We start from the raw sequence: 15,489 nt of genomic DNA, 5'->3' as shown, positions 1-15,489 counted from the left end.
TTCGCCCTGTCGCCATCTGACAGGAGGTACAGGAGCATCCGTGCCACCACCAGCAGACTCCACAACAGTTTCTTCCCTGAGGCAGTCAGACTACTCAACACCCTGCTGCCTCCCAACGCTCACCTGGCACAGTCAAACATCTAACCCAGCATGACTCCATACACTACAAACTGCCTTCAGTTTACGGCCCATTTCTTTGTCCTGTAATCCTGTTCTGCGTTGCATCATGCCATGGTCTCCGGAGAAATGACATTTCGTTCCACTGTATACAAGCTGTATAGAGGAATGACAACAAAAACAACTTGAACTTTAATTAAAAACCATGGGGCTGGCACAGTGTCGCGGCAAGTAGCACTGCTGTCTCACAGCACCTGGGTGGAGTGAGAGGACGTGGGTTCGATTCCCCCTCGGTCTGTGTGGCGTTTGCATATTCTCCCCTTGTCTGTGTGGGTTCCTCTGGGTACTCTGGTTTCCTCCCACAGTCCAGAGGCATGCTGTTCAGGTTTCCCCATAGTGTGTGAGTGACAACAGAGAGTGTGTTCCAGTGGTGTATGGATGAGTGACCCAGTGTAAGTAGTGTATCTAGCAGTGTAAGTCACCGCAGTGAATAAGGTGTGTGGGTTCATAACACTACATAGAGTTCATTGGAAGTCGCTTTGGAAAAAAGTGTCTGCTAAATAAAGTGTAACTGTATAAAAAATATTGGTTAGGGTTGACCCTGCACGCCATTCCATCTAAATTTAACCACGATCACACAGTGACTCAAACATACGATACACACACTGGCAAAGAATCCCATGATTCCAAAATCGCTGCATCAGATGAGATCAGTCAGCGTTTGAGCTGTGAGAGGAAACCCGGACCATTTAAAATAAATAAATAAATAAATAAATACACACACACACACACACACACACACACACACACACACACACACACACACACAATAAATAAATAAATAAACGGAGACGAGAAGGTATCCTATCTTTAGAAATTCGTAACTATAATATTAAACAATAATGTGTAACTTATTCTGGAAGCGCTAAAGTTTTTAAATCATAAACCGCGCGAGCTTTTATTTACGGGTGCGGTGCTAGCTGGCAGAGTTTGTCCCTCTCCGGAGACCGTAGTGATGTGCTACGAGCTGGGATCCCGTCAGAGCCGCTGCTAAGAGCGCAGCGTTAAGGCGACGTCGCAGTACGCGGTGGCTTGGGGGCTGAGAGCCGCATTCGACTGATATAAACTTTCACGCAACTCATTGTCATTTCACTTATCTGATTCAGAATCATACCTTTTGGTTTTATAGAGTTTAAAAACCACCTGAGGGACGCCAGAAAGAAGAAGGTGAGTGTGGAAAAATTTTGTGTTAGAACTTTCGCGTTTCGGACGGGACGATACGGTGACGCGCTTCCGACCTCAACTTACTACTTTAACTTATTTTATGCTCTCGCTTCACAGTTTACTTATTAGGACTGAGAGTATGACACACATGCCATGGTTACCGAAAAGTAAAGAAGAGTATTCAGAAGCCACAAGTGTCATAATAAATAATTAAAATTGCAGGCTCTGACTCAGACTGACTGAAGAATTATTATTATTAGATACTACAACACACAGCCAGGAAGTAAGTTAAACAAATAGGCTTGAAAAAATGCCATGGTATGTCATGATTATGACTGACAATTTGTGGTTGAGCAGAGTGCTACAATCAATGACCATCTCAGCATTGCCTCTCTGGCCCTAGCTGTATCGACTCGTCTATCTCTCTCTGTGTGTGTTTCTCAGCACAAGAATGTTTGTACCTCTGTGTGATGACGTCACCCGGTTGTGTTGTCAGTTAAAATCAAAAAATGAAGTGCTGTTGAAATGAAAGAATGACTTTGCTAGTTTGTTGTTCTTGCCTGTGAGTTTGACAAGCTAGGAGTGACATTACTCAGTAATTAACACTGACAGAGTTTCCAAACCAGACAAAAATAAGAGATGTTGGCCAAATAGTCTATGCAATACTTTCTTCTTGTCAGGGATGGAGCAAGCGAAGCAGGAGGCGTTTGATAAAGCCAGGCTGCAAGTCATAAAAGATGGCTACGAGAGTGCCTTTGAGTTCATTAACAAAGGCCTTACAGAGGATGAAGTCGGGAATAAGGTACAAGCGCTGGAGCTCTACCGCAAGGGCCGCCAGCACCTCCTCAGGGCTATCAGTGTGCCCTCCCGTGGGGAGGAATGTGTTGGGGCTGCCTGGGATTCAGCACGTCAGATGCAGGAGAAGATGCAGGAGACCCTGAACAGCATTACCATGCGGCTGGCAGTGCTGGAGACGACCCAAGACCCTGACACGACAGCCACCAATGGGGCATGTATGGGAGCTGCCTCCTCCCAGCATCTCTACCCACAACTTCCCATGAAAGAGAAGCCAGACAGACTGCCCCCACCCACAGTGCTTTTTCCCACCACCCCCCAGACTGGAACCATAGCAAACCAAGCTTCTTCACCCACTACCTATGGGGTACAGCCTAGAGCCGCAGGAGTCCCAGGCGAACTGCCCCCAGCCTACTCCCCGCAAGCAACAGATGGGCACTATACTATCTCCTATGGAACGGATGCTGGGGAGCTCTCCCTGGTTGGAGATGAGTTCTACAAACAGAGCTCCAGTACCACCCCCTCCCCTCAGGGCTTGGGGGAAGATGGGGAAGAGCTTTTCTTCCTTCCCCATGGAGTGCAGATATTCTTTGTCTCACCTGACGGCCAGGTCAGCGCACCCTCATACCCAGGCTATCTACGGATCGTGAAATTCACCAATGAGCGCTCAGAGAGGGCGCCAAACAGACCACCTGCCTTTCTGCAGGTAGGACATTTTCATGTGAGGGTTGTATGTTTCACAGTTGGAGGTATACAATTTAATTATTTGCTGATGTCAAATGTATCTCAGATTGAAAGAATATAACAATAGTAGGCAGCCTACTTTCTCAACTTGTGCAGTTGTAATGCTCTGTTGTATATGTTTGTCCCTGAACCCTGTGGTCATGTGATCCCTTTCACTCTTTATGGCTAATCCCTGAAGGATTTCTGTACGGTGATGTCATGGTGGGGAAAGTCCTAGCATGTAGGCCATCATGTGCTCTACAGTCGTTTTGACAGTAACACTCATTAGGACTTGTGACATTTCCTGGCACTTACCTTGGCAGGCGTTCTAAACTGATGACTCACTATCTGGTTGGAGGGTCACAAACCTACACTCAGATTGTGATTACCCCGACTGGCCAGAAGGAGTGGCATTAGGTGTACATTTAAAACTCTTTAAAAAATACATTTTAACCTGGCTTTTGTGAGCCATCACTTGAAATGAATGAAATATATATTCATAGTTTTTATAGTTGAGTAACCTTTGGACTGCAAAACAGCATGCATATCATAAGGTATTGTGCAAACTGTTTTAACCTTTAACTAGTAGATAAGTTCATATAACAGGAATCGTTAGTTTAGAGGTTTTACTAAGATACTCCTGTAATGTACCATAGATGTTTAAATGTTTCTCAAAAAAAAAATTATTAGGAAGCGATCAGGAATCATGGATATTCTGATAAAGTTTTATGCAGCTACTCATGTAATGAACATTAGTTCATATGGTGGAAAGAAACAAACTGCACTTAAGAGTGTAACCAAATGTATAAGCTTGTACATTTTTTGCCAGTACACCCAAGTGATATCAGTGTGAAGGTATTGAAGTATTTATTCCCAACTGTAGCTTTTTTTCTGAGCTACTAGAACACAGTCACACACAGGTCCTTGAGACAATTCACCCCACCATTGTCCTTCTTAATTTTTGGTAATGATGGGTTTTATACAGCTATGCTAATCTTGCATCATCTGCCCTGAGGGTTCAGTTTTCAGGCCAGCATTTCCCTCAGGCACACACAGGACATCAGCTCCTCTACTTTGACCATAATTTCATAAGCCTTCTTTCTGCTAGTGACAGTTGTGTAACAGGGCCTGATCATGGGGCAGCTTGAAGACTGTGTATCCTGGCCCCTCCCAGCAGTCCTTGGTCACAAGCTTCTCATTACAGGGATTAGAGGTGGTATTGTTAGTCAACACAAAGAGTGCTGCGATGGACAACGTTTTGCTGTTTTGGTGGTGTTATTGGCTTGCTTCATTCCTAGGAGATTCACCAGAAATAACTTTTGTTTTAAGCAGCCAACTATATCCAGCATCCCAGCCTTAACAACTTGCACAGTGACACTAAGCATGACGAGTAGTGAAAGGCCACTTCTATTCCAGTAGCCTTTCCCTTCCTTTTTCTTAATCTAAGTTCGAACAGCTATCTGAAATTCAGAGGAAAGGTGAAATGAAGCTTGTTTTTTCATTCTTCAGATCAACTAAAAAAAATTCACCTCTGCTGATGTAAGGAAAAGCACATGGGATAAGCACTTTTATGTTTATTTGAGACTTATGTTTTGTGTACATGTTGCTGTCTTCGCAGGTGTGTGATTGGCTCTATCCTCTCATGTCCATGGACTCTCCTGTTCTGCTTTGTAATACTGGGGTTTTCATGTTCCCCGACATGATGGCCCCAGCACCGGGGTCTTATGTGGGAGTGGTGCTATCCTCTGAGCTGCCAGCATTAGACAGGGAGCTGTTCCGCGACATCCTTGCACAGCTGACAGACCTGAGAATCCAGGTGAGTTCCTTCTGGTTGTGTGAGAAACCACACTAGTTCCACATGTATATTCTCCCACTACTATTATCCATTGACCCTCCTATAAGTCTGAGACCTGGCAGATGCATGAGCACAGCAGTATACATCAAGTGTTAATCTGCTAACGTGTAATTTTACCTACTTCTCATGCATTCGGTCAACATGTTAAGTTTATGTATTTATTAGTTAGAGCCTTTTTTCTGCTGCTGAATACCTACCTCAGTCAGTCAGTGATGCAAGCAGAGATATATTGGACAGTATTAACAAATCATCCTGTGTGTCTTTTCAGATTTCAGGTGTATTTCAAACATTAAAAGATATGATTGAAAAGGTACTAATCAATGAAACACCATTGAATGTCAAGCCTTTTTTTCTATAACTCATGATCCATGATCTTGAAAGATTATGGCTCATCATTTATTGGTCATACCTAAACACTGAAATGACCTTTTAAAGAACTTCAGATGAAATCCGAAGTACACCGGTATCTCTGCCTAGTAATGAGTAACCTCATACAAGAACATATCACAAAGCTTCATTAACAACTGCAGAACATCACAATTTATGGTCATTTTAGAAAAACATGTTGTAAAGTGATCTTTTTCAGTAGCTGTTGCTAAGCAGACTTTTTGAGTATGACATGATAGCCTTGATTACACCTTAGAGTAGATGAAACTTATGTTTTTCTTCTAGAGCATCTCCTTAATTCTTTTTTTGAAATCTATTAATCTGAGCAGCAGTCAACAAGCACAGAGGCTTTAGATTTAGATTTTTCCTTCAGTACTTTGCATCCACACTAGTGTAATTTTCCAGCTGCTTTAAACAGAGGGTTTTCCCTTGCCAAACAACTGCATTTGTCTTGACTATTCACATGGTGTATAAAAGGTTTTCTGCTTCTTGCTCCATGACCTTGCAAGCACATTGCTGAAAGTGCTTTAAATGTTTTAGTGCGCCATAAGCTTGCAAGTGTAGAAAGCCGATGACAAGCCTTGCTAGGCGCTGAACTTTTACTCGTGGTGTCTAGTAAATGAAGCTAGGGTTTTGGTTTTTCCCAGCATACATTCAATTTGTCAAGGTCATCATTTATATTCTTTATCATTTGGTTTTGCCAGGAAAGTCAAACTGTGACTTTATTAAAAAGTCCTCATGGTTTGTAGGTTGTCATACATTTGTCAGGGCTCCCAATTAAGCAAACTGGAATTAGGACATGGGGGAAAGGAATATTTACTTCATCAGGTCTAATGCTGTCACTTGCCTAGAGTATGGCTTTTTTGTCCATTTCTCATTAGCTGTACATCCTCTTTCATTTCTGGTACTTTGATTCAGTATTCTTGATCATTTGAAATGGCCTTCCATAACAGTTAAGATCAATGTATCTGCAGCTTAGAATTTTTTATGAGCTGTAGTAGTCCAACCTTCTTGGGATCAGTGATGGCAGAGTTAATAGTTAAGATTAAGTCCAGTAACGCTAATTAATTAATTAAAGTTAATTGCACTGTTTCGGGGGGTGCAGTGGTGCAGCGGGCTTGGCCTGTACCTGCTCTCTAGTGGGTCTGGGGTTCAAGTCCCACTTGGGGTGCCGTGTGACGAACTGGCGTCCTGTCCTGGGTGTGTCCCCTCCAGCCTTGCGCCCTGTGTTGTCGGATTAGGCTTCGGCTCGCCACGACCCCGCTCGGGACAAGCAGTTTCAATCACTGCGTGCGTGCGTGTGCTGTTTCATTATAGTGCATGTGCTTGGTTTTTCATATTCATGTGTTGTATTTACCTTGATTATTTTTTGTAAACAAACTCTTATGGTAGCATCTCTAAGGTTTATGTGATGAACAGGCTATTTGATTTTTAGCCTTTAACCTTATCAGAAGTGTCTTTGGAAGTTTAACCAGCTTATTAGGCACTGAAATGTGTGTTTACTGTGCCTGATTGAAGAGTACAAGTGTTTTGCTTTCAGAAGGAACATCAGAGGTGCCTCTTTGTTGTTAGCTCCACAAATGGAGTATTGTGAACTGTGCTTGAAGGACAGTGAGCACCCTGTTGAATAGCTTGTTTACAGCACAGTTGGTGGCGAGGATACTGGGACTGAATGGTGGTGGGATTCCGATGTTTAGTACAAAAACAGTTTTGTTTGGCTTAATATTTTGGTTTCATGCTTTTAATAGGTTTTTTTTTTAATTTAGACAGAATGTAGCTCCACTTTTTTTTTTTTTTTTTTTTTTTTTGCTGAGTGGCTGGCTGTAGTGCCTCTTGAAAGCTCCCAGCCTACATTTATAATCTTTACACCTGACAATTACTGCATTTATATACTGCAGGTGCCTCACTATTGCACAGCAGTATGTGTTGACTCCAAGCGCACCACATTGCTCACTGCAGTTACCCCTTGAGGCCTCTGGTATGTCCCTGAGGGCCACAGACAAAATGGTCCTTTAGGATATCATGCCACATTACTCCCCTCCACTCTGTTACCCACTGGTGGAGTAAAGCTGTTATGTTCTGTCACTGTAGAACTCCATCTTAGTCTGCTAGTGATATAACCTAGACACAAAATTTGTTGCAGCAATAGACAGCTTTGTTTTCTAAACTGCTTAGGAGCTTCTTGCTTCTCATTAAAGCATTGGGAATATTCAAGATAGCACTGTCCCAGCACCTTCAATCAGAATCACTTTTTGCCATAATTTGGGGATTCAGGACATTACACTCTTTGGTATTCAAGACATATCTCCTCTATGAAAGGCCCCGGATGAAGCAGCTGACTCTATGAACCTGAGCCAAAAGGTCCCCCTTGTTCCACCGGAGGGAGTACCTCCAAAGGTCCCCACAGTGCCTCCGGAAGTGGTCCCCTCGGAGGAGGAAGATGAGAAACCACTCCCAGAGTGGAGTGAGAAGGTGGCCCAAGGTATCCTCACAGGTGAGTCTGTGGAATGTCTGACACACCCCACAGAGGATGGGTCTCTGTGGTCGCTCTTAGTGACCCCAGTCACAAAGTCCATGCATGTTTGTTTGAAAAGGTTTCTGTACATCGATTCCTCAGATAATGGGGTTAAAAAGTTCCGTGAAATCAGTTTGGTGATTTCCCAAGGGGCTGAATTATCATTACGTGATATGGAAAAAAAAATCTGTTCCTGGACAAAAAAATGTCACATGACACTAATTAAAATACTAAAATAAAAGGTATTTTATGAATGAAAATTCATATTTTTCCAAATATTTAAGAAATTGTTTTTAAATTGTTGTTGTTCAATTCTGGAAAATAGGCAGACTGACACCACTTAAGGGCAAAGACGTTTTAGATTTGAGACACCAAGCGTGTATCTTGTCTCAAAATGTCTGATACAAATTATACAGGATAAAATAACCATTGTGGAAGTAAAAGGAATGTACAGCACAGAAAAACTCTATTTTTAAAGAATAATGAGCCTGTTGGATGACAATGTATACAAAAAAGTATACATGAATACATTTATCTGACGCATTTACATTTATTCATTTAGCAGACACTTTTGTCCAAAGCGACGTACATCTCAGCAAAAGTACAATTTATGGATTACATTAAGAGAAAGAGACACAGCAGCAGACATGTGACTCAAGTAAACCTAGTTTGTTGCCTACCACTTGCTGCACTGAGGTTCATCGTTCAAGTAGGTGCATAACAGATAAATCCTGATACCCTCCTACCTTTTTTTATTATTTTTTTTATTTTTTTTTTTTATTTTTAAAAATAACATAAGGTTACACAAGCAAACAAAAACAATGCCGGAGTAGTGGCTGAATAAATGCTTTATCTGGTAATGCTCATGAAGTTATGGTGCATGAACATTTACACCATACATGAGCTGGAGAGAATTGTAGCCTTAACATTGTAAGATGCTTTTCTCCAAAGCATCTTGTAATGTTAAGGTTACAATTATTTACCCATTTATACAGCTGGATAATTTCACTGCAGCACTTTAAAGTACCTTGCTCGAGGGTACTATAGCCAGAGGTAGGGATCGAACCTGCGACCTTTAGATCAAAAGCCAGCAGCTCTAACCCCTATGCTACCAAGTGTCCTATGATATAGAATATCCTAAAAATATATATATATATATATATATATATATATATATAATTTGTATAATTTGTATAATTTGTTGAAATAAGACATCAGGGCTAAGTATATATTATTTTAAGCTGTACAAAATAGATTTGTACTTCATTTTAATAATTATTTCTTTATGTTCCTGTTTGCACTGTCACCTCTTTGGTCAGGTGCCTCATGGTTGAGCTGGGGATTGGTGAAGGGGGCAGAGTACACTGGGAAAGCCATCCACATGGGGGCATCCAAACTGAGGGAACATATCACCCCTGAGGACAAGCCAGCTGCAGTTAGCCCCAGTGTCTCAAGAGGGCTGCATGTTGCCAAACAAGCGACTGGGGGTGCTGTCAAAGTCAGCCAGTTTCTTGGTAAGGAGTATGGTGCTTTTCCTGTAGTTCCTAAATATTTTTTTTTAAATATAATTCTGCAGTAAAAGGTTACAGTAAGGGAGGTGGTTATTCTTGTTTGGGAGATGAAATAAGTGAAAGCAGTCGCTAAATATATACATAGATGGTAGTGAATTTTAGCTTGTGCTCAGGGGCTATTCCACAGCTCTCATGATGTAGCCTGTCTTCACAGTGGATGGTGTTTGCAAGGTGGCTGGCTGTGTGGGAAAGGAGCTGGCTCCCCACATCAGAAAACATGGTAGCAAACTGATCCCAGAATCTCTGAAGAAGGACAAAGAAGGGCGTTCCAATGTGGATGGTGCCATGGTGGTAGCCGCCAGTGGGGTGCAAGGTATGATGTGCCAGCATTGCTGACATTTATATTTACATTTATTCATTTAGCAAGCTCTTTTCTCCAAAGCGATGTACGTCTCAAAGAAAAATAGAATGAGTGCATTACATGACGAGAAAGACTTAGATGCAGATATGTGATTGTAAAGCACAGTTAATTTATTACATTCCACCATATGAACCAATGTACATCACACGAGTAGCTGCATAAAGGTTTATCTGTATTTCAACGGTTATAATTACAAAGTTATTGCGTGTTAACATTAATATGCACTTCAAGAGATCATAGAAATGAATCTGGAAGAGGTGTTTTTATGCTCTTAAATGCAAAGAGAGATTTAGCAGTTCTGAGTGAGATGGGGAAGTAGTTCCACCACATCGGAGCCAGAACTGAAAACCTTTGTGCTTTTGCTTTTGGACCTTCTGTGCTTGAACACCTAAGGTTAGGTCGGGATTGTGGTTTCAGTGTGCTGAGAGAAAGACTTATCAATCATTACTCCCAGATTCTTAGCTGAGGAGGCAGGCAAAATGAGAGTTGTCCAGTTTGATAGAGAGTTGATGACAGGAAGATGCGCCAGCTGGGAGGTGAAGGATCTCTCTTTTGGAGAGGTTGACTTGTAGGTGATGATCAGACAGAGATGCTTGAGGGAATGTGTGTAGCTCCAGGTGGAAAGGAGAGAACGAGCTGAGCATCATGAGTGTAGCAGTGATAGGAGAACCTATGGGAGGTGATGACAGGGCTGAGGGAGAGGGTGTGGCTTAAGAAGAGTAGGGGGCCCAGTACCGAGCCCTGTGGGACACCAGTTGAGAGATGCTGAGGAGATGATCGAGATGATTCAGACCACTTGGTAGGATCTGTCTAATGGGCAGGAATTAAACCATTTCGGTGCAGTTCCTTTGTTGCCGAGTTGTCCAAGAGAGGAGAGTAGACTTCGGTGGTTGACAGCATCGAATTCTGCAGACAGGTCAAGGAGGATGAGGACCGAGGAGAGGGAGGCCGCTCTAGCCAACTAGAGAGCATCTGGCACTGCCAGGAGAGCCATCTTGGTGAAATGTTCAGCTCTAAATCCAGATTTATATCTGTTGGGGCGATGGTTCTGGGTGCAAAATGCAGATAGTTGATCGCAGGCTATCCGTGCCAGAGTTTTTGATAGAAGAGGGACACGGGCCTCTAGTTCTGGACTAAATCAGGATCCAGAAAGGCTTTCTTTTACTTCATTGGACTCCTTCACTTTAATACTTCCAATTTGTTCTTACAGTGCTCATAAGCATTAATTATGTATAGGTGCTAATAATAGTTCTGATTATTAATTCTAGTAATTCTGTGTTTAGGATTGCAGCTAGTCATGATGTGTACTCGTTCATATGGTGCAGTGTGACAACTGTACTTCAGAATCATGTGTCTGCATCCAAGTCTCTCTTTCTGTTGATGCAATGCCCTTGGATTTTTCTCTTGAGATGTACGTTGTTTCAGAGAAAAGCATCTGCTAAATGAATAAATGTAATGTAAGTGCTGAGAAAGGGCGCATGTGAAACAAAAGCCAGAAAGATATCAGTGACTGACTGTTTCCTATCGTGTCTTGCACTTAGACTTAATATTTAGCAGTTAGAAATATTACCATTACTATTAATAATTAATATTATGTTAATATTTCTAATATTAAAAATATTAGATTTTGTTTTTTGTCTGTCGGTTTTCACAAAGCTGGCATGTAAGTGAATTTTCTGTACTTGATTAAAGAAGTCTCTTCTCAAATTTTGCATATTTATCTTTTTCCCTTTCTAAGGAAGCTAGCTGTTAATGGCAGTCTGGAGAATCTGCATGCACAAAAATAAGATTTGAGGAATCCTAAGGTATCTTGTGTTTCTGCTTTCATATGCATTCTATCAACTAACACGTATATACAACCAGGTTTCGCAACCTTGTGGACAGGCTTAGAAGTGGCAGCCAAGAGCATCACCAAGAGCGTAGCATCTGAGACTGTTACAACTGTGAAACACAAGTAAGTCCCTTCCTGCTCAATGCTCCACAACAGTGGCATCCTGTCAGCTGCAGGCATCCCCTGTTTTCTGTCCACTCTGCTGAATTTCTGTGGCCAGACTTTAGTTTTAGAAGTACTCCTTACATCAGTCAGTATGCTGGATTGTTCTGTGACAACAACTGACAAATACAATGTCTTTCTCCCCTTCCCCTTATTTTACAGATTTAGGGGTCTTCAAACATCTTAGGCCCTTCTGGCACTGTTATACAGTAAAACCAAATTAAAGCTTCAGTTGGTTGTAGAAATGGCTGCTGGTAATACCAAAGTAAGAGTGCCTTCCTGTGGTCCTCAAGAACCAAAGGCTCCACAGATTTCAAACCCCATCCTCATTAGTATCTTCACAAGTTGAAACACCAGACTTGGTGACTTGCTATCCATATCACCACTACAGTTAAGAGTTCATGTTGAGTGGAAATCAGGACCTGCGTCGCACTCGGGCAAGGGTCCAGCACTCCTGCTTTTGGGAAGCTGCTTAAATTGCTTGTAAAACTGACCTGATTAGAACTTTGGCCAGACAGACTTCTGTGTCTTGTTGGGTTTTAAGGGTTCTAACTGCTAATTTTGCTTTTGGCCTTTAATGAATGTGAATGCCTGAAAGCCTTCCGTTTCTCTGTTAGCATATGCTCACCTGTATTCCTAATGTGAACTTAACTGGGCTTGATTAATTCAGCTCAATGTGAAGATCTAAATAATCACTTGTCTGCTTAATCAACATGAAATATCTGAATCAAAACTAATAAAACAAAAAAACTTAGTACATGTTTGGTTTCATACATGTTTCTATCCATTTTAAATGAATGGTGATGTGTACATCTTCAAGCAAAATGGGTAAATGTAATTAAACTATTTTGCCCATTTTCCTTAATTACTGTCAGATTTAGATAGTTACACTGCGGATGAGCGGATGAAGTTTGGGGCAGCGCAGTGGCTATTGCTACCACTTCACAGCTCTTGTGCAGTTTGGTTGTAGGTTCAAATTCAGTTGAGTCTGTATGGAGTTTGCATGGTCTCCCCATGTCTGTCTAGGATTCTTCTGGGTGCCCGTTTCCTCTCACAGTTCAAAGACATGCCCTTTAGATTAATTGGTGACTTTCAATTGGCTGTAGTGTATGCGTGTGAGTGAGTGTGTATGTGAGACTGAATGTGCGCATGTGTGGCTATCCCAGAAAAGATTAAAAGATTGGCATCCCATCCTTGGTATATCATGCCTACCCTAACACCCAGTAATTCTGGGATTAGGCTCTGGACTGCCATGACCCTTACTGGGACAAGTATTTAAGAAAAGTAAGAAAGATGAATCATTGGCCAAGGACCAATTTTTAATCTGTTCTGTTGTAAATGTCACCCTCTCCCTGCCCTAGGAAACATGTATTGATCTATGCATGTCTTTGGGCATAAGATGTTTGCTTCCTGTACCTGTTTTTATTTTGTGCTTACTCTGTAAACTAATGCGTCCCCTCCACTATGTCCACACATGTCTGCTGCACCTTTTCCCTTGACACTCTCTACACTTACCCCTATCTTGGTTATTTGTGATAAAGGTACGGCGCAGAAGCTGGACTTGCCACTGACAATGCTGTCAACTCTGCCATCAATGTCGGCGTAACAGCTTTCAACATAGACAACTTAGGCATCAAGGCTGTGGTGAAGCGAACAGGCAAGCACACAGCCAAAGCCCTGCTGGAGGACTACAAACTCCAGCAGAAACCAGAGAAAGATGAAAATGACGTAGCACTGGAAAAGGAATCTAAATAAACTTATTCATATATTTATTCTTCATTAGAGCCTTAATATATACTCTATAATTGATATTCTTATACAAATATATTAATATATTTTATTGGAGGCTTGCGTACTAGTTTGCAATATAAATTGTAACCAACAATGTATTAGAATTTGATATACATCTGCTAAGCACTTTAACCGGTTTCATTTATGACTGATGTAGGAAAAGGACATTATAAGAGCGTTGAAGCGTGGAACTATGCACTGGATTTAACAATGCTTTACAGAAGTAGATACATATAACATGGTTGAATGGCTAGAGCAATAAGGCTTGGATTCAGCCATGATATGACATTGCTGCACAGAAAATTTCTCCAGAACCTTTCCATGAAATGTGAACTAAGATTAAAAAAAAAAAAAATTATATGAAGTATTTTAAAATAACAATGATGCCCTGAAAAAGGTATATACAAGCTTCAATTTATGGTGTACTGATAATTACTATAAGATCCATACAGTCTTTAATGAATGTGTGAAAACTAAAGTCTGTTCCTGTTTTATCAACCATAATAGTTTATTGTAAATTGACTATAAATTTGGTCATATTTTGTAACTGGGATAGTAATATCACAATTCACATACCGGAAGATGCCTTCATTGATATTGTAACAGTTTTGTAATTGGCCATAATTCAAGGTTCTAGGTTTGTCAATATCTTTGTAATGTTTTGGAGTATATATTTAATATGATGGTTCTGAATGATAATCAGTTATTTATGAAGGGTGAACACTAAACTAAAAATTATTTTAAATGGCATATCTGTAACCTGGATCTCAAATTTATTCTGTTTTTTTTTTTTTTTTTTGTTTTGTTTTTTTTTGTCTTGATGGGGGCTGAACCTGGAAGCTAACCAGAGAAAATCTTGTCAATAAAACTTCTAAGCTGTTTCAGTATTTTTTTCCAGCCAAATGATTGGATGATCTGTGACCAAAACATTCTTTGCTTGTTTGAAAATTGTTCCTCACTCCTCAGTTTGTTAAAAATTAGTTCTCCAGGAGCCTACATCTCCAAATTACCTTTCTGAAGATGCAATTTACAATTAAATGACTGAATTCCTTGATTTTTGTAGTGTCTTTTTTTGTCATTATACCTTGTTTTCCCTCTACTCAGTAAATCAATGTTAAACGTCTAATTTTGTCCTATAAAACTGCAATACCTATGTCTTGAAACTCACCCCTTTCTATTTGTAAAGGAAAGGGTACAAAGGATTTGAGTAATTTTTTGAATTGGAGGTTAGCTCCTTACATTTGTGTTCTTATGTTAGTCCACTTGACAGGGTGTGAATTCATTTTAGTTCAGTGAAAGGCAGATGTGTGGAAAGTCACCTATTACACTGAATTTGATCAGATCAATTCTCTACCATTAAGTGTTCAATTTTGTGTGGTTACTTATGGAACTGTAGTGTATATTCATATTGTTTTCATGAGAAATTAGTGTTTGGGTTAGGTAGGTAAACATTTTTATAGACACTTTTGTGTGCCATCGGACCTTATCAGCATTCCCTAACCATATTATAAAAATGATAAACCATCAGTGGTACGTGTTACAGTACACACACACTGCTTTCATATTTTTACATTTTTAAATAACTTGCAAATAGTCCCTTTACATCTCAAGTGTTCAAAAGTAGGACTCTCTTCCTGACCATACTTTGTTTATGTAATATAAAACATGTTTTTCCAATGAGATTAATTAAAGTTTCTCATGACATCCATTTCTTTAATATCAATATTTCCTCGTTTTTAGTATAACATTGTGGTTTGATCCAAAGAGTTTTTACTGGGGGACATAACCAAAATAAATGTTAAATAGTTTCAGGGCTGTTTTCACAAAAAAAGGCACATTTATCATATTCATCTTAAATCGTTGCAAAACAACGTGCGATAGAATAATTTCTATCAAACTTCCTTAACCTTACAATATTTACTGGGTATTAACCTTTAGCCCCAAATGTTTCTCAAATAAGAAATTCCAAAGAAACTGTAATGTCGAGGATATAGAAAACTTGCGATAGACCTTTATTTCATCCATAACTTAAAAAACCCTTTCCTTGTAGTCTGACAAGGAAGGGCGGTTCTCTGGAAATTCTAACAATGTTTCTAATTATGCCCGCGTAGATACTGACGCTTCACAGTTTTCTCCTCCAGTTTTAAAAAGAAGTGT

General features: G+C 40.5%; 1 protein-coding gene across 2 annotated transcripts; it reads left to right on the top strand.

Annotated features, from left to right (window-relative positions):
* The first annotated feature begins 1,120 nt into the window (after positions 1 to 1,120).
* On the top strand, positions 1,121 to 14,377 carry spartb (spartin b). 2 transcript variants are annotated; one of them, XM_018764914.2, is made up of 8 exons: positions 1,121 to 1,344; positions 2,022 to 2,842; positions 4,478 to 4,675; positions 7,421 to 7,595; positions 8,936 to 9,130; positions 9,342 to 9,500; positions 11,412 to 11,502; positions 11,704 to 13,165. In XM_018764914.2, the coding sequence occupies exons 2-8, from the start codon at positions 2,024 to 2,026 to the stop codon at positions 11,726 to 11,728; spliced, it is 1,662 nt and encodes a 553-aa protein (XP_018620430.1). In that variant the 5' UTR covers positions 1,121 to 1,344; positions 2,022 to 2,023; the 3' UTR covers positions 11,729 to 13,165. The 2 variants fall into 2 exon arrangements, with proteins under 2 accessions (XP_018620430.1, XP_018620420.1); XM_018764904.2 differs by having other exon boundaries at positions 1,122 to 1,344; positions 13,083 to 14,377.
* Positions 14,378 to 15,489: the final 1,112 nt, after the last annotated feature.

Source organism: Scleropages formosus, chromosome 10, assembly GCF_900964775.1.
Source record: "Scleropages formosus chromosome 10, fSclFor1.1, whole genome shotgun sequence".
Classification (NCBI taxonomy): Eukaryota; Metazoa; Chordata; class Actinopteri; order Osteoglossiformes; family Osteoglossidae; genus Scleropages; species Scleropages formosus.
This window is presented reverse-complemented; position numbering and strand designations above follow the sequence as displayed.

What these genes read in the sequence shown, in the direction of transcription:
- spartb (XM_018764904.2), top strand. Translation starts at nt 2,024, where the DNA reads ATGGAGCAAGCGAAGCAGGAGGCGTTTGATAAAGCCAGGCTGCAAGTC. An exon ending in AGCCGCCAGTGGGGTGCAAG is followed by an intron (nt 9,501 to 11,411) that starts GTATGATGTGCC and finishes ATATACAACCAG; the next exon opens with GTTTCGCAACCTTGTGGACA. An exon ending in GTTACAACTGTGAAACACAA is followed by an intron (nt 11,503 to 13,082) that starts GTAAGTCCCTTC and finishes TTTGTGATAAAG; the next exon opens with GTACGGCGCAGAAGCTGGAC.